General features: G+C 28.6%; 2 protein-coding genes across 7 annotated transcripts in view; one reads left to right on the forward strand and one right to left on the reverse strand.

Annotated features, from left to right (window-relative positions):
• Positions 1 to 1,595: 1,595 nt before the first annotated feature.
• The window catches only part of LOC100203698 (synaptotagmin-15), a 33,170-nt gene continuing 12,761 nt past the window's right edge, over positions 1,596 to 22,004 (reverse strand). For 2 of the 4 annotated variants that reach the window (XM_065814656.1, XM_065814658.1), the window contains 3 exons: positions 11,552 to 12,423; positions 2,317 to 2,431; positions 1,596 to 2,168 (listed from right to left, as the gene is read on the reverse strand). In XM_065814656.1, the coding sequence (XP_065670728.1) occupies positions 1,702 to 2,168; positions 2,317 to 2,431; positions 11,552 to 12,423 (1,454 nt within the window). In that variant the 3' untranslated portion in view covers positions 1,596 to 1,701. Of the gene's footprint in view, positions 2,169 to 2,316; positions 2,432 to 11,551; positions 12,424 to 16,827; positions 17,132 to 22,004 lie in introns of those variants that run through there. The other 2 variants (XM_065814657.1, XM_065814655.1) reach the window with 2 other exon arrangements.
• Positions 17,891 to 21,168, forward strand: LOC136089059 (uncharacterized). Of its 3 annotated transcripts, XM_065814660.1 has the most exons (4): positions 17,893 to 17,995; positions 18,068 to 19,952; positions 20,035 to 20,447; positions 20,602 to 21,168. In XM_065814660.1, the coding sequence occupies exons 3-4, from the start codon at positions 20,298 to 20,300 to the stop codon at positions 20,830 to 20,832; spliced, it is 381 nt and encodes a 126-aa protein (XP_065670732.1). In that variant the 5' UTR covers positions 17,893 to 17,995; positions 18,068 to 19,952; positions 20,035 to 20,297; the 3' UTR covers positions 20,833 to 21,168. The 3 variants fall into 3 exon arrangements, with proteins under 3 accessions (XP_065670731.1, XP_065670732.1, XP_065670733.1); XM_065814659.1 differs by having other exon boundaries at positions 17,891 to 17,995; positions 18,068 to 20,447; XM_065814661.1 differs by having other exon boundaries at positions 17,912 to 19,952.

Consider the following 22,004-nt stretch of genomic DNA (forward strand, 5'->3'; position numbering starts at 1 on the left):
CATAATTTATTTTCAATAATGCTTTATGTTGAATGGAAATCGCATAGTTTTAAAACTTCAAACAAGCGAATTCTGAAAGTACGGGAAAGGGGGCTAAATAGTACCCCCTAGGGAAAAAAATTAATAAAAATAAAACTAAATGTAGGAAAAAGTTTATTTTTAGATAGAAACAAACATTGATGAAACTAAAACAAACAATCATGATTTCAAGATGTAAATATTAAAATAAAGAGCACACTAATAAAAACTAAAAATAAACAAGGTGGTACTAATTACCCACAAGAAGGTTCAAATAGTACCACTAGTGAGGCTAATAAGTACGAAAGGGTATGAAGAAAAAAAAAGCTCAGCACTAATAATAAGTAATAAATAAAACAATAACTGGTTCATTTTACACTTGTAAAATATATTTATTGACATAATTCACTTATATAACTATCATGTGATCCATTTTGAGACTCAGATGATGAGCATGCAACATGTAGCCATGCTCCACAAATTAAACACTGGATCATATCCTCCTCAATGTCCTCATCACACATGAAGCAGTACCAACGCTGCCCTTTGTTATTTTTAGAAGTTGGGGTAATTAGTACCACAGGTACGATTTACCCCACCATCACAGGTACGATTTACCCGACTATGACTAAACATAGTTTTCTATTTCAGTATTTTAATGGGCAAAGTGAATCGGAAAAAAACGTATTTATTAATGAAGAAGAATAAATTTGTATTACTGCGATGTGTTAATGAGAAAGTATATAAAGACCGAACTTATGAGATGATATAATTGGGATGTTAAATTGGTAATACTGCGATGTCTTAATAGAAATGTATATAGTGACTGAACTTATGAGGTAGTATTGAAAGTTCGGTCAAACTAGCTGTTCTCATTTCAAATATCAAACGTTAGTTTTTGCTTTTATTTTCACAAATTAACGGAATAGATTTATGTATAATTCAGAAAAAAAAAATTGAAAAAACGTTTATTTATGCCTGAGCCATGAATGTTTAAAGCTTATGTGGCTGTGCTTAGGCGATATTACGATATTTATTATTTTCAAGGGGTTTTTTCAGCGGTTCTCGGTGACAAGATCATCAAATCTTCTTTGGATGATTTTATTAAAATGTTCAGTTTAGAATATTCTTGACATTAAAGTTTGTTATTTTACTTTTTAACTTTTTTATTTTACTTTTTTTACATTTTATTTTTCTTCATAAAATGAGATATTTTAAATTTATAACATATAAATAATATAAAATTTCATGTTATCAAATAAATCATTAAATATCAGCTGAATAAATTAATAAAATAGAATAAATGAATATAATTTATTTATTTATAAACTTATTCATAGTTATATTTATATTTTAAACATTTATTTTGTTTAATTAATTTTAATTAATACAAAACTTTGCTATTAAACAATATTTGACTACAAAGCAGAACTTTTCTAGAATAGCTAACACTTCAATTTTTTAGAGCAAAATTTTCGTGAGTGCGCAGTTCGAACCAAGTTGTAAAAATTTTTATGAATGCTCAGTTCGAACCAAGTTGTAAAAATGTTCATGAATGCTCAGTTCAAACCAATTAGTAAAAAATTTTTAACAACTTTATTCAGTTCAAATAAATTTCTAAAAAATTTTCAACAATCAATTTAAATAAAACAGTTTCATTTGAAAAAGAAAAAATTATAAAAATTATAATCTATCAAGTTTCAGATAATGCCATTGTGTGATGCGATTATCAAAGTGTTTCAACATTTCTTTCCAATGTATTTGTTCTTCACTCTCTGCTTTGCTAGTTTTTCCTATATATAAACGTCCTATAACTCTTTTCGTGACATTACTTGTTGTTGCGCGAACGCTCAATAATATTCCCATATGATTTTTTAGAGAATCTGGAGTATTCAGTTCTACAATATACCGATCTGTTCCACTTGAATTATTTAGAGGTGTTGAACTTTTTACAAACTTTGATTGGTAAGAGGGTAACTCTTGAGTCAAATCTAGCTGAGGATTTGGAAAGCTATCGAGATAATCTGACAGTGCGTTAAATTCAAATGTTTGTTTATTTGTCGAAATATTTCTTGAGGGTGCAAAGCAAGCCGTTTTTTTACTTAACAAAATTTTATTATCCAAGAGTATAGAAACTTTCACGTATACGTCTAAGAAAAATTTTTTTTTAAATTTAATCTAACTTTAATCTAAATTTATTCAACCTTGTCACACAAAAATTTAACATAAATATAAAAATTAAATTTAAAAAAAGAAAAAGATTGTAATGAAATGTTATAAAAATGTGTTTTTAACTACCTTTATCCTCCTTGGAAATTTGCAAGTTTCTTAGTCTTTGTATATTGACAACAACTTTATCAGTAACACAGTCGTAAGACAGCGAAAGCAAAACTTCGCCGATAAAATAACTGGGCTAGAAAAATTTTATATGTTATTTAAATTATTAATATTAATACTTTTTTTTTTTTTTTTTACATATGAAACAACCATCCATTACATATGAAACAACCAATAAGATTAAAATGGTTTACATATGAAACAACCATCATTTAGTAAGATTAAAATGGTTTTAAAATAATCTTAAGTTTTTGGTCATACTTGTTGTTATCAAATAGTTGAGAAAAAAATTTTCTAAAATGAACTTTTAAATGATAAATTTGAAGATTCTTGTTTAATTTTTATAAAACCCGTTTCGAAAATGATAAATTTGTGAAATTAAAAAAAAAAAATGTTTTGAAACTATTATGAATAAAATCAGTTAAAGTAACTACCAAAATATCAGTTATTTTTTAAATTAAACTTTATCAATGTTAAACTATGCTGAGCAATCGTAAAATAAAACATTTGCTTAAACGTATCAAGCAGTACAGGGTAAATTTAAAAAATATATATACATTCATTCTAATTCATAGTATTAGAAATATAACTTTTATAATAACTATAACTTGAACTATAACTTTTAGCAAAATAAGTAAACAACTGTAGTAAAATCCAAGCGGCATGTGATAAAATGATGAGAACTTTTGGTTAAAAATTTTTTTATTTTTCTCTTTTCAATTTAAGTTATACTACCAAAAGTTTATAAAGCTGCACCAGCAAGAGAAGGTAAATTGAGCAAATAAACATATAAACCTTATACAAAAATATTGTTAACAGTAAGTGTCTGTAATTTATAACTTTTATAACTTAGATATTTAGATAAAAGACAGTGAAATTTAAAAAAAATTGTTCTAAAACTTTTATGAATAAAATCAGTTAAAATAACTATTAAAATATCAGTTATTTTTCAGATTTTTATGATGATCTTAAAACTAAAACAAAAAAGTGATTATAGGTTATTATTTTCAACTTTGAAGCCGGATTTAATCATTACAAATAAAAATGTATAGTTTATAAACAATAAATGGTTTACTTAAAAAGGTTGTTTTTTTATGTCTAATAAGTCACGTGCTTGAAAAGCAGTCACATGTTTTGTATAGATATATATTTACGTGTCACTTACTTGTCATGAAATTAGATTTAAATCTTCTAACTATTCTTTTATTTGTTTTCTTGTTTTTGTTTATCCTTCTTACCAAGAATGCTTTTGTTGTTTCTAATCAAAGCCTACATTTTTAAAAAGCGATCAAAGTAAATATTACCACTTTATTTACAGTAAATTTCAGTGGAACTTTTGCTCCGCCATTAATGCTTTTTGAGTATATTCGTCTTCTAAATAATACAATAAATGTTCATAAGGGTGGGACATCGGAAAAAGTGGAAATAGTTGGATGACGGTAGAATGTTTTATTTTGAGTATATAAAAAATGTCTTTTATCCATTTTTGATAAATGAAAAAACCCCATTACCAATTATTGTCCTAAATTATTAGTCTACCACGAAACTAAACTGAAACTTTTTATAAATTAAGTATACAAAAATATCGCAATCAAAAGCGGTTTCTTCATGATAAGACCACATGATCTTCTGCAAGTTTACCGCATTCTTTAACACCGTTACTTTTTTATCTTTATTATTTGTGCTAAAGTTATAATTTGTACTGAAAAAGTTTTTTATCATATATATAATATTTTATTTTATACATTGTAAAAGAATCAGTTTATATTTACAATCACGTATGTTTAAAATTTTGATAAAAGAAAAAAAAAATGTCAATTATTGTCAAACTTTTCAGCATCCCCTTCCCGACTCTATTTACTGACATCATTTATGGATAGCCCCATTTGCTGATATCTTGTTATGGCCCCATATGCTGATATAAATATCCAGATAGAGTAGTCTATTGCCTGAGCTAGAAAAAAATTTGTTTTGGTAAGCTCGTTTAACTTATTTTCAGATGTTTGTTAATGAAATAAACGCAAATTGCACTTCCGAACACCTTAACTTTCATCAATTTCTTTTCAAAAATGCCAACAATTGTTATCACCTTAGTTCCAATAGTACTTTAAACCTGTCTGTCTTTTTGTAGCTGCCTGACTCTAATCACAGCCATTTTTTGCAAAGCACTCTCATTTGATATAAACATAAACATACCCAAACATTAAGTTCGCTCAATGCCTAAAAGTTTTTTTCATAAATTTTTATAAAAACTGCCACTAACCTTGCACCTTGGTACCATTTTTTTTGAGTGATGATTCAGATTTACACTACTTATTGTAAATCATAATGTAATCATAAAAATAACAATTTAAATAATTATGTCAGTTATTTAGTGTAGACTTTTAACTAAAAATACATCTATTCTCTTTATAACGATTCAATGAAAATATTTTGCATTTTTTTAATATTAAGAACTGGTAATTAATAACTGCCAATTTTTAAAACTGTTTACAAGTGTCACTGTTGAAGATAAGACGTTCTTTTAGAAGGATTAAAATCAATTTATATCCTTGTACATTGTAGTTTTTTTTGTGATTTTTCTTTAAATGCGCATTTTATAGAGTTTTGCGCATGGGATACTTTAACTAAATTGTTTAAGAGTGCACTTGTTAAATGAGATTAGCGTTTGTTAGAACATTGAAGTTTCAAGGCATTACTTATATTCTTTTCATTATCACTCATAAGGTATCTTTGTTATTTTATAATTATCTATTCTAACAAGCTAAATTAGATTTTAAATCAAAGATATTATTATTTAGCATGTGCTTTTCAATCATTTAACTTTTTTGTTTTCACACGTCGTTGACAGCAGCTTGTTCTTTATCAATTTTGACCGCAAGCCGTTGGTTGTGGCTATTTAACGTTTATTAAATTAATAAAAAAAGGTTTTTAACTCTTACCAGAAACAAAGAAGCAAAAGAAAAGAAGAGAGAGACAAAAACTGCACAAAAAAAAAGAGCCAGAAATGCACGCACATGTATCACATATTATGAAGAAGCGCATTTATTATTAGTAAATACGCAGTATTATATACTTTCAACTAACCCTATTGTTTTTTCCAACTAGCTATAATGGCATGATTTGTTTGAAAATTTTTTTTTCAGCTCTCCAATCAAAGATATATTAAAAACTTCATAACTAAGTTTAATCATCACTAGTGATTATTGTGTCCTCAAGTTATTAGTTATTTAAGCAATAAAAAAATTTGTTACGAAATAAAAAAAAGTTCCAACTAACGCCAGTCTCCTCTATCACAGCTTTAACAAAACTTGTTAAACATGAAATTGTTGTAACTTAAAGAAGAACAAAATCTCGGAAAATATTTAAAACGTAAAACTAAAGAAACCATTATCATAAAAAAGTTTAACTTCTTTATCAAAGAAGCAGTAAATAAAGCAGTAATTTTTTTTTGCACTTGATCAAACTTTATTAAATTTAAATTAAATCCATTTGATTTAGTTATATATCTTTGTTGATATAACTTGTTTTGAAAAACAAAAAAAGAAAGATAATAATTTATATAATAAGTTTTTAGAGAAAAAGTACACAATGACAATACAAATCATAGGAAGAGCTTTTTTAAAGTTTTTTTGTGTTTCCTGCTGTCAAAAAAAAAAGGTCAAATAAACAAAAAATATTTTATTTATGCTACTTAAAGATGAAAATGTTATATTTATGTAATTTTAGGCTTTTAAAACTAATCTTAAACTTTTCGTAGACAAATTTTTATTTACCGCAGAAATTTTATATTTACGGCAGAAATTAGTATTTTGTTGTTATGACACATCATTATATAAATAAAAATCTTCCTAAATAAACTGTTACATGCTTCTTGTAATTTTTTTACATTCCCATGGGATGTATGTATTACCAATGTTCAATAGTACAGCTTTTAAACTGCATTTTGAGGAATCGGAGGCGGAGGAGGTGCAGGTAATCACGGACAATCTGAGGGCTTAATTTTTTTCTAGTCTTCATTAAATAACCAGACACATGTGAATACATATGTGAATACATATGTGAATACACATGTGTATACACATGTGAATACACATGTGTGTTTCCAAATGCAAATATTTACTGAGTTCTATACAGCGTTTTTAAGGAAAGCTATTGTTACAGAAATAAAATTTATTTAACTCAAACGGTTAAGCAATGAAAATTTTATGTGTTACCAAGTAGGGTTTAATAACTAATAAAAGTAGTTATTAAGGTAGATGGTAGATATTAAGATAGATGGTAGGTATTAAGGTAGATGGTAGGTATTAAGTTAGATGGTAGGTATTAAGTTAGATGGTAGGTATTAAAGTAGATGGTAAGTGTTAAGGTAGAAGGTAGGTAATAAAGTAGATGGTAGGTATTAGATACTAAGGTAGTACTTTAAACTAAACTGTCTATTATTCGGAGATGTAGTTAAGACAGTAAAGTCTCAGACCAAAACTAAGACCTAGACATTTGGCTCAAGACCAAGAATAAGACCAAGACTTAAGATTCTAAGACAAAGACATGAAAAAGACAAACCGAGACCAAGTTCAAGATTTTGAAAGTTTTTGCAAGACAAAGGTTTTTAGCCTGATACTGTAATACTCCACTCATTTATGTATACTATTAGGCCTTTATTTGATGTATTATTTACCATACACATTAGTCTATTATAAAACCTAATTACACATGTTTAATATAATTATGTCATCGTATATTGTGTAGTGCACTGTTGCGATCTACTAAAGATATCTTTAATAATAGCAGAAAACAAACTTATATTGTTAAAAACAAAATGTACCAATAAAAAATGGTGCAAGACCATTAAACTGTGAAACTAAGAATAGCACACATATATCAAAAATGATAGACCAATAGCCACAAACAAATAAACAAGTAAAAATTCAAAGTTTACATATTCTATTTAAGTAATTTTTGTACTTAAATGAAATAGACAACTATGTATCACTTGGTTTCACAATGTATATTTTGATGTTCAAACAAAGGCAAGTAGGGGAAAGGGGGCTAAATAGTACCCCCTAAGGATAAAAATTAATAAAAATAAAACTAAATGTAGGAAAAAGTTTATTTTTAGATAGAAACAAGCATTGATGAAACTAAAACAAACAATCATGATTTCAAGATGTAAATATTAAAATAAAGAGCACACTAATAAGAACTAAAAATAAACAAGGTGGTACTAATTACCCACAAAAAGGTTCAAATAGTACCACTAGTGAGGCTAATAAGTACCAAAGGGTATGAAGGAAAAAAAAGCTCAGCACTAATAATAAGTAATAAATAAAACAATAACTGGTTCATTCTACACTTTTAAAATATATTTATTGACATAATTCACATATATAACTATCATGTGATGTAACCATTTTGAGACTTAGATGATGAGCATGCAACATGTACCCATGCTCCACAAATTTAACACTGGATCATATCCTCCTCAATATCCTCATCATACATGAAGCAGTACCAACGCTGCCCTTTGTTATCTTTAGAGGTTGGGGTAATTAGTACAATAGGTACAATTCACCCCACCATCACAGGTACGATTTACCCAACTATGACTAAACATAGTTTTCTACTTCAGTGTTTTAATGGGCAAAGTGAATCGGAAAAAAACTTATTTATTAATGAAGAAGAATGAATGGGCTAACACCATAAAAAAAATATAAATAAGCTACGTATATCCACGCCTGCAAGGTATGACTAGTAGGGCAGTGTAATTATTACATCAAATAGTGTAAAAAAAGGGAAACAGACTTACCTCCTTTCTTTAACATTCGATTCTGCCATTTTTTAGTCAGTATACATATTTCATCTGCTGGCTTGATTTTATCTTGTTTCCGCCAATTTCAACGAATCAGAAAAAGAACAATGACGCTGGTACGAATTGCACAGCGGTACTAATTACCCCCCTTTCCCCTATGCGTAAAGAAATAGAGTACACATCTCTCTATGTACACATCTTTATGATAGTGGAAAGTTGCGGTGATCAACGATTTATTATCAATTATTAACCCATCCATAGTGTTGATATTTTTGTAAGGATTAAAAAAATACAAGATGTACAGTGGTGGCCAAAAGTCCTGGGACATCATATTTTATGTTATGAAATCAATATATTTGTGTGAAAAACAATTTATTAGTAAATTTTTTTATTTTTTTCAATAAAATAAGTGTTTATAACAATTTTAAAGATGATAGGTACATGCACATACATGATAAAAGTTCAATATTTAATGGAAACATAGTTATTGTCAATTACCATTTGGATACGTTTTGGCATGCTGTTAACAAGTTTTGTACAATAGTCTGGTGTAATTTCATGGATCCACACTGATTTGATTGCTTCAACTAAATCATTATAGGATCTAGGCTTTTTGGCAGCAACTTTTACATTCATAATATGCCAACAATTTTCAATAACATTAAGATCTGGTGATGATCCAGGCCAATTTTCAAGGGTTTGAATTCCTTCATCAGCAAACCACTTCTTTACAATTTTGGCTGTGTGGCATGGTGCACCATCCTGTTGGAAATAAGTGCAGTTCAAGATCTGCATGAAAGGTGGCAACTTCTCCTTCATAACATCCAAATAGACTTTGCTGTTTATTGTGGTATTCTTGGGGATTATCCATAATGGCCCACGTCCTTTGGCAGAAATAGCATCCCAAACCATACAAGACACAGGAGCCTTGACACTGCTAACTGTATATTTCGGCATATATCTACAGTTTTTTGGTCTTCTAACAAAGTTGTTTGTAACATTAAATTGTTTAATACATGTTTCATCAGAAAAAAGAACTTTAGACCAATTTTCTCCAGTCCAATTTTTGTAGCGCTGACAAAATGTTTTTCGATCTTTTAGGTTTTTTAATGATAAAAAAGGTTTTTTTGCTGGCTTGCATGCCTTCATTTTGAAATCAACCAAAAGCCTTCTTCTAACTGATTGGTTACTTTTTTCTCAATAAAAATTTCTTTTGATCTCGTGTGCAGATAGCCACGGATTTGCATGGCTGATCCGGCCAATAAGTTTGTCAGTTCTTGAGGTGGTTGCTCTGGGCCAGCCTGATCTCATCTTTGAAGTAAAATTTAATTGGGGCTCTTCTTTATGCCTTTTTAAAGTTCTACTTACAGTTGATAATGAACAACCAAGCTTTTCAGATATTTCTCTTTGAACTAAACCTTCATATAATGCAGCAATAATTCCTCTTTTTTTAGGTGAAAGTTCTGGCATAATATAGCTGATAAATTGCTTATGAATAATAAAAAACGATAATAAATTGCGCAATATACAAATATGTAACTATAAACATATTGCTATATAAAAACAAAAGCATCAAACTTTTAAAATTTATACTTCAAAAATAAATTTTTTTGGTCGTTAAATGTTTTGTTCCAAGACTTTTGGCCCCACTGTAATAGTGTCAGACCAAAACCAAGACTAATACTTTAGGTTTTCAAGATCAAAACCAAGAATACAAAATCCGAGACCAAGACAGTTAAATACGAGCCTTGAGACATCTTGAGACCTACCATGGTTCATTAATATATGATTCTATAATAAAGACATCTCTATTTCTACCATGATTCAAGAATATATAATTCTATAATTTTATTGACTTGTTGAAATTTAAAAATCACTTTATTGTAAAAATCACCTGACCTTATAATTTGTGCCCTTTTTTCACCATTGAACTTTATTTTGCTTTTTGATTTATTTTATAATTTAGCGGTTTAAAAAAAAGTTGTTGCTTTTTTCATGTTGCTGTATTTAAATTTGAAATCGGTAAAAATATATTTACTGAATATTTTTAGAATTAACATTTTTTGCTTAATATTTTTAAAATACATTTTTATGTATCCATGTGGCAGCCGATTGAAATGAACTTATTACCATTAATAAAAATATACCAAAAGTTGTGACGATTACAACTTAAAAAAAAAAATTTTACCAGATTTTTTCATTTACACCCAAGAACGACTGTTTAATCGCTTTAGAAATGTTACTGGCTTTATATGCAGACTTTTTTTTTGTCATAGTAGATCTACTATACTGTATTCCATAACTTAACTTATTTTTCCATTTTATTTCATTCGTTCTATTTTTATATTCTGTTTGTTTTTCCATTCTATTTCATTTTTTTAAACATTTTAATATATGGAATATTGCAATATGTAGTAAATATCTTAAACAGATTCTAAACTTAAGCATTTAGCCTCTAAATATTTAATGCATTCCAAATGCGGATCAAATCAAATGTACTCAGATCCAATGAGCATTTGGGTCTGATTCCGAATCTCTGCTTTAAAAAACCTCTTGATAATTCTTGATAATAATAAATGCAAAATGCTCAAGTATTTTGAGGAATGTATTACTTCACATTGCTAAATAACTATTATTTAACAATGTGAAAATGTTATTATTTTCTTAAAACAAGGGAAATTTTCTCAAAATTTTAACTCAATATTTCTAAGCATTCCAAAGTTATGGCTATTGCAAAAAATAAAGAATTATTTTTCCTCGGATGCATTTAATGGTATAAATTAACTAACAAAGACGAATACATAGGATTCAAGGGCGGATTCTAACTAGATATTCTGCATCTACTATCATCATTACTATCATCATTAACTAACAATATAAAAAAAAATTAGCTTGACAATCAATGCCATCAGGGCCATCCCGAAGAGGTCTCTCATGGAAGGGAGGGGGGTGTCGTATATATTTTTTGCCAACTAGAAACCTATTTTTTCTATAAAACCTGCGCGAAGTGTCAATTTCAAGATTATCTGAGGTGGTAGAGGAGCTTTTCAAAACTGTGGCTTTTTTATTATGAAATGACCATGAAATGTAAAAAATGTTTTAAAAAGTCACTTTCCAGAATTCTTTTAAATATAGACAGTGATTTAAATTTTTTAAATCAAGGTTTCACATTTTAATTGAGGTTGTAATATCAGTTAAAAAAAAGTCGATTTTCAAAGTTAATTGTGGTAGAAAATTTGTTAGACTTAACGTTTGGTATTTCAGTAAAAAAGGTTAACTTAACTTCTATAAAAAAAAGTCTTAAACCATACTACTAGTGGTTTTTAAATTTATTCTAAGACACCAATATACTTTAATTTTTTTAATCAGTCTAAAAAAAAAACTAACCTGTTTTACCAAAGACATTATAATGTTGCCACGTATAAGAGGAGTAATTTCTCCTCGCAATAAAATTGATTCGTAATCATGAAGAAAAATTCGTACAAAGCCAATGATTCGTATATCATGACTGTATAAAAGATCCCTTACTGTAAACCGCAATATTCCTCTTTTCAACATATCTACACTTAAAGGAAATGCAAACTCTTGATCGTACATGGGGTGTGGAGCATCATCAGGATTTGAAGTGACTTCTGATTCATCATTGCCTTCTAATTGAATGGATATTGCGGGAAACTTTAAAACATCTTCTAAATCGCCTGAATGAATTTCTTTTCCTGATATTAGCGCAACATTTAGTAGTTCTTCTGAAATAGAGTATTGAAGAGTTATCTCAATTTTTCCGAAACCTTCGGCACGATTTTCACTTTGGATTTTGGAAATATCTTCGTTGTTAAAACTTAACCTTTTTTTGTCATTACCTTTTGATGAATTTTTAAACTTGTCTAAAAATCGATCTTTGTTTTGATTTTTTTCAAATGATTGGGAGCGTTCATGAGGATGATGAATTTCGTTATCTTTTACAAACTCTGACAACAGTTTATCGTCCATCGATTCATCGTAAACCAACCTTTGACGCTTCAGTGGAGCTGGTTTTTTAGAAACAAGTTTAACTTTTATATACGAGTTTGAAGGAGGTTGGATTGGATTTCGTAATGTACCAACCACTTTATTGTCAACATGTTCACGTATTGTGTATTTACGCAACAAACTTCGAGTTCGATTTCTTGCACGCCTTTTATTGTATAATGAAATAGCTACAATAACAGCTCCAGAAAATATTATACCAAGTAGAATCAAGAACCCAATTAGCGGGGCCCCTAAATTATTAAGAAAAGAATTACTAAAATACAGTTTTAGTATATATAGTTAACTATTGTCAAATTTTTTAATATATAAAGCTGGCCATTACTCCATGTAGTTTAAGACACTACAATAGGTCTCTACAATATCACTAATTTTTATAATAGTTATTTAATAAAAAAATTTTTTTGTTCGAAAAAAGATTATGAATTGATTGAAAAAGACAACCAGAAAAATATTTTTCATAAACTTTTTCATTAAAACATTTTATAATGTTACGCAGTGGTATGAAAACTTTTATTTTTAGCAGAATCTTAAAAAAAATTTTGATAACATTTTTTTTATTATTATTTTTTAACTCTGCATTATACAGGCTATTCGAAAGTATATAAATTTTATATTTTCACTCGAGAGAAAAGTAAACAACCGTTTCCAAAAGTGATTAAAAATAAAAGAATTTCTTGCCAAACTATAATATTTTTAAATTTATAATCATATGCGTATAAGTATAACTTTAAAATTACAAATATATGCATACATGTATAGATTTTTTTAATCAAAAATATTATATTATAAAGTCTAATTTAAAATAACCATTTTTAATAATAATTATTATTGTATATTTGCATAGATTATTGATGTTTGAAATTAACATAAAATAAAAGTTTTTTTCTTTAATTTCAACTTCGTCCTTAAACTAAAGTCCGCATGCGTGGACTTGATCAATATGATTTTATTAAATCTCAATATACATATTTAATTTTGAAAAAAAAAATCAGCTGCGTATATTATTATTCAAGCTAACTTTGAAGCTCTTTAAAAATATCTAGTTTATGTTACTAAAAAATACAAGTGTGTCTATTTTTGCTGTATTTTTTAAATAAAGAGGACTGGATTTATATCCTCGGAGGTCATAGGCTGAATCAATTTTTGAGGCCCTCAAAAATATTTTTAATGAAAAACCATAATATAGTATATATAGCATTAAACTGTTTGTTGTTTGCGCTACGGCTTTTATACAGATTTGTTCAAGAACTTCTTTGCGCAGAATTTAGTGTTGCAATCGTTAATGGTTGTGCAAATAGAGCTTTACAAAATGTTGACAATTGTCCAGAGAGATTATTGTTGTTTAGCAATCATTCGAACCATGAAAGTAGTATTTTTTAATAACTCCCTCAAACCAAAACATTTTTAGCCTAGTTAGACTATAGGTAAATCTAGCTATACAAATACATTTTTAAATGTTTAAATACAATTTTACTTGCTATCTAAATTGTTAAAAATAATTCAAATATTCATTTTTATAAAATATTCCTTTTATTTAACTATATGATAATATTTTCAAAAAATGCCAAAATTTTGGTACATTTAAGATCCACGTAAAGTGCAAAGTTTGCTATTAATACTGTTTAATTATAGTATATTTTAAGTATCAATGATCACGTGATAATTCCTTACAAAATCAGCTGCATATAATTATAATAAAGATATCTATTTCAAAGTATACTGTATTGACACTATATTTGTTATTTTTCTTTCCCAAATATTTTCGACATAATATACCGTCTGAAAACCTTTTCTGACTGGAAACTTAATGCAGGAATGCAAAGAAATCTCCACCAAGTTAAAAAGTTAGTGTTGCTTCTGGTGACAAGCTTTGGCATTTAAAAAAAAAGAAGAGGACATTTCTTCTTCAATTGAAGATGTATAACCCATTGCAATATCTTTGATATGTGAACACAAAAATCAGTAGGCTCTATGCAGAGGCAATTCTACAAATAAAATGAAGGAGGAGGGGAAGGAGGGGAGGGGGAGAAAGTGAATCCTTAAAAAATACCTACTGGCTTATAAAAAAAAAAAAAAATCCTTATAACTAAAACTTACCCGACTGAATTGTGTTAAATAACCGACTAGCCAAGTAAATTCGTAAGAAAAACCAATTATAACTTGAAAATCACTATCTTTGGAGGGAGGAGAGGGAGGGGGAAGACACCATCAAAATGCTATTTGCATTTTGATTGATTCAAAAAACTGTAATTTAAAAAAAATACTTGATTAGTTGATTAATTGATTAAACTACTCAATTTAAGTAGGCCAGACTAATTATCTGGAATTAATTTGATTGCTGGTATGAATACTTTGGTGAGTCATAGAATAAATTGTTTCTCTTCCATCTAACCCAACTTGGGTGTTGTAAATACGCTGTTTGATGGTCCTTCTACACACCAGTCTTGGTACAGACATGATACTGATTTATAAACTACGAATGGTGGCAGAAGGTACCAGTAGTGTTGACACAATTACCGACTGTGTAATTAATTTTGTTGTTGTTACCAACCAATTTTAAAGGGCGTTTAGCACCAAGCCTGCAAGTTATATGCTGTTTACCTTGATCGCCTGAAAATCCTATTTCGTCAAAATTCCACAAATTGCACACAGTGTTATTGTTGATATTTGCTTCAAGAAATTGTTTTTGAAGTGTATTGAAATAACTTGTTATTTTGTTTCGGTACAAGAGGAAGCTCTGAGAGACAAAATATTGCCTGCTACTCTGACGCTTAATTTATGACTCCATCATTTCGTGAAACCTTGATACCATTCTTGTTCTGGTATACCATTTTGAGGAAACAGATGACTTTGATTTGTAGATACTAAATATTCCCCAAATATTGTGGTGACATCTCCGAATGTTCTGCCGAAACCCCAATCGGCTAAACTGATAAGTACTGAAACAAAAACAAATTCAAATGCTATACTTAGCATGGTACTTGATTGTCATAAAATTTCTTTCAAAACAGCCTTTTTTGTTTTGTAAAATTTAATTTTAATTTTGGGAGTTTTAAAGTTGATTTTTTAGAAAAAAAACTTTTGAGGTTTGCTAAGGCAAAATTAAATTAAAAAAAAATAATTTTTACACCTTTAGATAGAGCACAAAATTCTTTACGAAACAGTGCTTCGCAATTTTAAAGATTTTTTGTTTTAGCTTTCAATAAACGTAAAAGAAACAAAATTGGTACACCGTTCACTTTTTTTTTTCGTTTACTCTTACCCCAGTTTACTCTGTGATTTATAAAAATGCTCAAGGCTAGTTTAACGGGAAAACTTTTTATTAAGCAGTAGGGGAAGTTGGGATACAGTGGATCAAGGCGCACAGTGAATAAGTGGCATTTTCTCAAAGATTAAAACTTTTTTTCACCTTGATAAGGTAATCATTTTATGTGCTCATATATCAGCCATCTTTATTTATAGTTATTACCACATAACTTTTGACTACCGGTTTTAGGTAGATAATTTTTGTTTTTAGCTAACTAAAGTAAATTTTTTTACCGTCCTTATGTTTTTTATGGAGATCATGGTTAAAATAATTTCAAAAGTTGAAGTTTTTTATTCCGATTATTGATATTTATGCTTCCTTTTAGTAGTTTAACTTTTCTATTAACAACACTCATGTCCCAAGAAATTAGACTTAATTTTAATTTGTTATGGCGGGGCACAGTGAATTGGGGTACAGTGAATTGGGGTACAGTGAATAGGTTGATTTACTATGCCCAATTAATGATCTTAGAGATTAAATTCATGCATTTTTAACAGAAAAACTAAATGAAAATGAATTTATTAGTTTTAAGTTATAAAAAATAGTATTTGAATAATATTTTAATCTTTTAAAATTTTTGTTATCAATAAAAATCTTTTTTTTTCTTCTAAAATTTCAAAATCTCTATTATTCGATTTTATATTAATCTAATTAAATAAAGTATGCCTAAAGTATAGTGTACAGTGTCTTTACCCATCTTTACTACCTAGCCTCAAAGTTATTTGGCTATGCCCCTATTCACTATCATTAATTCACGGCTGTGTTCATTTATTCACTGTGCCTCAGTACTAGGGCACAGTGAATAACATAACATAACTCACTTTAAACCTTTCTGTGAGCCGTTAGAAAATAAATATTTGGGTTTTAGTGGTTTATTATCATGAAGAACATATATCTAAATCCTTTCGCCTTGAAAAAAATAAAATACATATTTTAACCTTTTTTTTTAAAAAATAAAGAAATCCGATCCACTGTGCCCCAACTTTCCCTGCAAAAACATAAGTTAAACTAGGACAATAGGACCTATGATTTTTAGGATCTATGATTTTGGACTTACAATTTTTATTTTATAAAACCTTTTGATAAATTTGAATTAAAATGAGTAAAAGATGCTTTTGTTTTATTTGGCTAGAAAATACTTTGCTGTTAATTTTGTAAACTAAATTTAAACACAAATTAAAATTAAAATTATTGAAATAAGCTAGTTATTAATTATTAAGTTTATTAATTTTGATTTAAAACAAGTTACAAACTAGTTTTAAATCAAAATTAATAAACTTCTATAGAAATCTCCAAGTATATGAAGCATTTTATCATCAAAAGTTACCTTTACTCAGGGTTGTTCTTGTACTTATCTTTAATAAAGTCAACAATAAATTATCTTTAAGAAATTTTCATTGAATAGGATTACCGCTCGGTAGTCGTAGAAGCAATTTGTAAATACGCATAAAAGAACTTGAATGATTGTATTATTCTTGCCTTCGTAGTTTTGCAAAATATTTCTTCTTTTCAACAAGAAAGAAGAAAGTATTATGGGTTTAGAAAAAAATTCAATGATGGAATAACTGATGAGTATTACTTTTTCAATAAAGTTTTTGGAGTTGATAAAACCAGGCTTGTGGAGCCGAGCCGGAGCCGTGGAACCGCTGTTTTTTGGTGGAGCCGTAGCCGGAGCCGGAAAAATCTAGCAGCTCACGGCTCTCTTGTATTTTTAATGGAATATAATGTTGTTTTTAATAGTAGACAAATATTATTCACTCATTGTTGAACGAACTTGTTGAATAAATCGTTTTAAATTATTATAATATCGATTGCTAACATTGCTTTATTGACACTGATATTATTATTTCTGTTTTTAGAATAGGTTTTTATTAGCTTTATTTAGTTGGTTTAATTTTAAATCATAATGTATGTAACATATAATATTGGTAACATAGTCAAGAGAAATTTTTTGTTTTGTTTTTAACTTTGAGAATTAATTATTATATTCATTATTAGCGGCAGTTGGGCGATATTAAAAATGGAATGTGGGAATTTTGTCCACCCCAAACTCCCTCCGCAATTGTTGTGCAGTAGCTAGATCTAGTAGCTAGATCTCTTACTTCAGAAGATAAAAATAAAGTTAAACATTGTTTCTTTTAATATAAAACGTTTCAGGTAACGAGAAACTTTGTCTTAATTTTTGGTGCCATTTTACGATTATTATTGTTATTATTATTACTGTTAAAAAAAATTCCGACGAGCAAGTTTATTAGTTGTTATTTGTAATTGATATACTGTTTCTTATGCACGCACATTTTATAAGTAATTTAAAAAAACAGCAACCAATTAAAAAACTCGTAAAAAAAAAACTGGCGCGAAACCTTTACACTGTTATTATTAAAATACTTGTAAACATAAATTTATATATTGCAATTTAAGTGAAGAATTAATAAGTTAAAAGTTTTAATCAGAATATGTTCCGCGATATTTTGTTTAAATAATCCTCATTTCTGGTGAGTTAAGGTAACTTATTTTAAAACCTAATAAAGCAACATTATTTTTCAAGTTTAATTTTTCCATTTTAGTATTTTGTTTAAAAAGTTGTTGATGTACATTTAACATGACTGATGTGACTAAAAATATCGCGGTTGTAAACGAAGATATGTTCGAGGATGAATTGAAATGCTTTTCCTTCAGTGAAAAGGAAAAAGCATATATTTGCCAGATTCTTGTTGAGGAGAATGAAACTAAAAAAATTTGTGGCGCGCAAGTTAAAATGCTAATGGATGGAAAACGAGTAAAAAAACCAACCTCAAATATGAAACGTCACATTAAGAAGAGCCACGGAATACTTCATCATAAAATTGTTCATGAGCAAGAAAAGAAAAAAGTCGCACAAAAAAGGAATATAAATGTATCCGAAGTTACTTAGTCAAGAAATGAAGATTTTCTATCTTTTGGTGGACAAAAAAAATAAAAGATACTTGACAATTTTTTTAACAAAGTTGCTATAACAATATCGAAAGAAGATTTCAAAAAAGCTTTAAATATGTTAGTACTTTAAAATGGAGCTTCGTTTAACATTTTTAGCGGAGATGGAATAGAAATTTTGACCAGAGATTTGGCAAAAAAATTTGGCATAAAGATCAGTCGTGAAAATATGCGTCAGGAAATTCAGACTTTAGCTGAAAAAAAGCGTTCTGATTTGAGAAGCAATTTGAATGGAAAACTAATTTTCCTAAAAGTTGATGGAGCATCAAGACATCGGCGAAGCTTTCTTGGAGTCAATACTCAATTTTTCTCTAGCGGCAAAATATTAATCAAAACATTAGCAGTCATTGACATACATGCCAGACACAAAGCTGAAGATATTCAAAATGCACTTGAAAACGTACTTGATAAGTTTGGCATCTGAAGAGAACAAATCCTTGGAATTAGTACTGGCAATGGGTCTAACATGATTAAAATGGTGAATGATTTTGGCAAGACAATTGAGATAAACAAGATTATAGAAACACTACCTAGTGAAGATCATGATGAAGGCGGAGATAGGGTTAGGACTATTGTAATTGTAATTGTAAAAATTAAATACAATTACACATTACAATACAATAATATTGTATATGTACGGATTTACAATATATTGCAAATTTTATTTTTTACATATTTAGATATCGCATCACCTATCTTGTTATGTATTTTTAAGCTCTAAATGGCCACAAAATATTGCCTGTCTGATGATAGCCTTACTATTATGAAAAATAACATTCATAAATTATTTAATTCAGCCCTTTTATTTTTTCCTCTTGATTTTAATGCTGCAAAGGAACTTAAAATATATATGAAAATTAACTTTAGTAATACAAACAGTTAAACATAATAATTCTTCTTAAATAAAAATGTTAATGTCTTTTATTACAATAACAATAAATTGTTATTGTATTACAAAGACGAATTACAATACAATATTTATTGTTATTGCAGTGGGTCATTACAATACTTTTTTTTTTCAGATATTGTTATTGTTTTATAAAGATGAATTGCAATACAATATTTATTGTTATTGTATTACAGAATTACAATAGTTGTAAATCACAAGTATTGTTATTGTTTCTAAATTAAGTTAATACAATAACTATTGTTACTGTTATTGTTTTCATTACAATTACAATAGTCCTAACCCTAGGCGGAGATGATATTACAGAAGAACAGATTATTGAAGATGCAAGTAGTGAAACTGAAGGTTCTGAATTTTGTAAACAGCAGCATGATGGCTACTTTGACGAAATCTTCAAAAATATGAACACTATTTATCTTCAACGTTGTGGTGCACACACCCTTCAACTTGCTGTCACCAATGCAATGAAAGATTCGGTAATCAAAGTAATACTTGAGCGTACTCGTAAAGTTGCAAAAGCTTGTCGTGCTCCAATTGCTATGGAATTTTGCAAAAATACAAAACCTTTTAAAGTAATTGTATAAATTTTTTATACAAACTAATAAATATGTTTATTTGTTATATTTCAAGAATAAAATATGTTCTATAATATAGGTGGCAGTTATAGACAATGTAACTAGATGGTCGAATACATTTAAAATGTACTTAAGCGTCTTTTAGAATTACGTGATGTTGTTGAAGAGCTGGAAGGAAAATATCTGAAAGGGAGTTTTGCAGTGCAGCCATATCAGTGGAAACAAATAAAGGAATTACAAAGTGTTCTTGAAAAACCTGCTATTGCTACTCAAATCTTTCAGTTTGAGGATCTCACGCCAGGACACTTTCTCAATGTTTGGGAACTGTTAAAAGAACAGTTAATGGAGGGTGATTTTAAGAAATCTGTTTTTGCTAAAGCCATAAAACAATCTATGGAAACTAGGGTAGCAATCCTAATGAGTAATCCTTTTTTCTGTGCAGCGGTATTTGCAGACTTACACTATCAATGTCTTCTAAACGAAGAACAACAGGTATTTTTTCTCATCATTTATTTTGTGAGAACGTTTTTTAAACTTTGATTAAAAGATTTTACTTTTGATTACTTCGATTAGAAATTGAAAATATATTTATTATTTTAGATTTTTTTAAAGCAAACTTATTTTGTTATCTTTTTAAAAATTTTAGGTAGTTGCTGAGGATAATCTCTGGTTGGTTCAAAAAAAGATTAATAAGCAAAAGTTTGGTTTTCATAGATTGGAGGAAGATTGTGAAACTTTTTCTACCGAGAGTTCGGATGAGAAAATGAAAGACTTGTCTCCAAAAAAGAAAATTTTTAAGAGAATGGAGCAGGCAAGAAAAAAAAAGAGTCAGCAATCTGATCAAGGATCTATTCAGAACATTGGGATTGAGGAGTGAGAATTTAAAGGCGCACTTCGAAGTCTACCTAAACTAGCGCACGACCTTTTGAAACAAAAAGCAACCTTGACGTGCAAAAAACCTCTAGAAAGAAATGAGTTTTTCCCTTCGATTATACAATCATCGTGCAAATTGTCACAGCGCCTCCGATGACGCAAGTTAGTGTTAAGCTAGTGTTTTCAGCACTCAAATTTCTGACGCCAGACCAAAGAAGCAATTTGACATCGGATCTTATTGGTGATTTGGTATTTCTTAGGACAAATAACGAATACATTTGCCTTGTTTGAAATTTAATTTTGGGTTTGAAATACAATGATAATAAAGCAAAAATATTGATAGAATAATTTATTTTATTTTTTGCCCCTAAATCATTTTTTACAATATAAATATGTGGTAGTAATGGATTCACATTTTAAAAATGAGGGTAGGATAAAAACTAATAGGTGTAGTTTTTATCCAACTTGGGAAACAAGCCTAAATATTTTTAATTTTTATTCAAAATTTAAATTTAACTTATTATTTCCGGGAGCCGGAGCCGAGCCAAGCCGGGAGCCGGACATTTCTTTGAAGCCGGAGCCGAGCCGTGAAAAAAACTTGCGGCTCCACAAGCCTGGATAAAACAATTACAAATAACGTTAAACTTATGAGTAGCGAGGCGCTTATTACAAAATACCGTCAATTTCAACAACACTTGATGCTAGTATACTTAAATGTCCGAACTATTTGAGAAATAAAGAATCAGATAATTTAGAAATATATCTAGAAATGTATCCCAATGTGGAAAAATTTGAAAATATGAAATGCAGAAATTAAAATCTAGCTTGTTTAAAATTACGAAGCGGTCCATTGTGAGTTAGATGTCAATAAATATACTGAAAAAAAGAAAAATCTGTTAAATGTTAAAAACGATTTCAGAATGAGATGATTTATTTTAGGGATAAAAGTAGATCATTGCCGCAAAAATCCACTCTACTTAAAATTTTTTTTGTTAATAAAAATACAAAACGATTTCTATAGACAATAAGCTAATAATTTAAAGTTTTTACTTGGAAAGTTCTCACAGCAATCCGCAATCAATAACAACTGCTTTTTCTTGTTTTTAGTTGTATAGGTGCTCCAAGAAGAAATAAGGGTTTTATGACATAGCACTGTGGAAGAGCAATTTAAACAGG

This window comes from Hydra vulgaris, chromosome 12 (genome assembly GCF_038396675.1).
Source record: "Hydra vulgaris chromosome 12, alternate assembly HydraT2T_AEP".
Taxonomy (NCBI): domain Eukaryota; kingdom Metazoa; phylum Cnidaria; class Hydrozoa; order Anthoathecata; family Hydridae; genus Hydra; species Hydra vulgaris.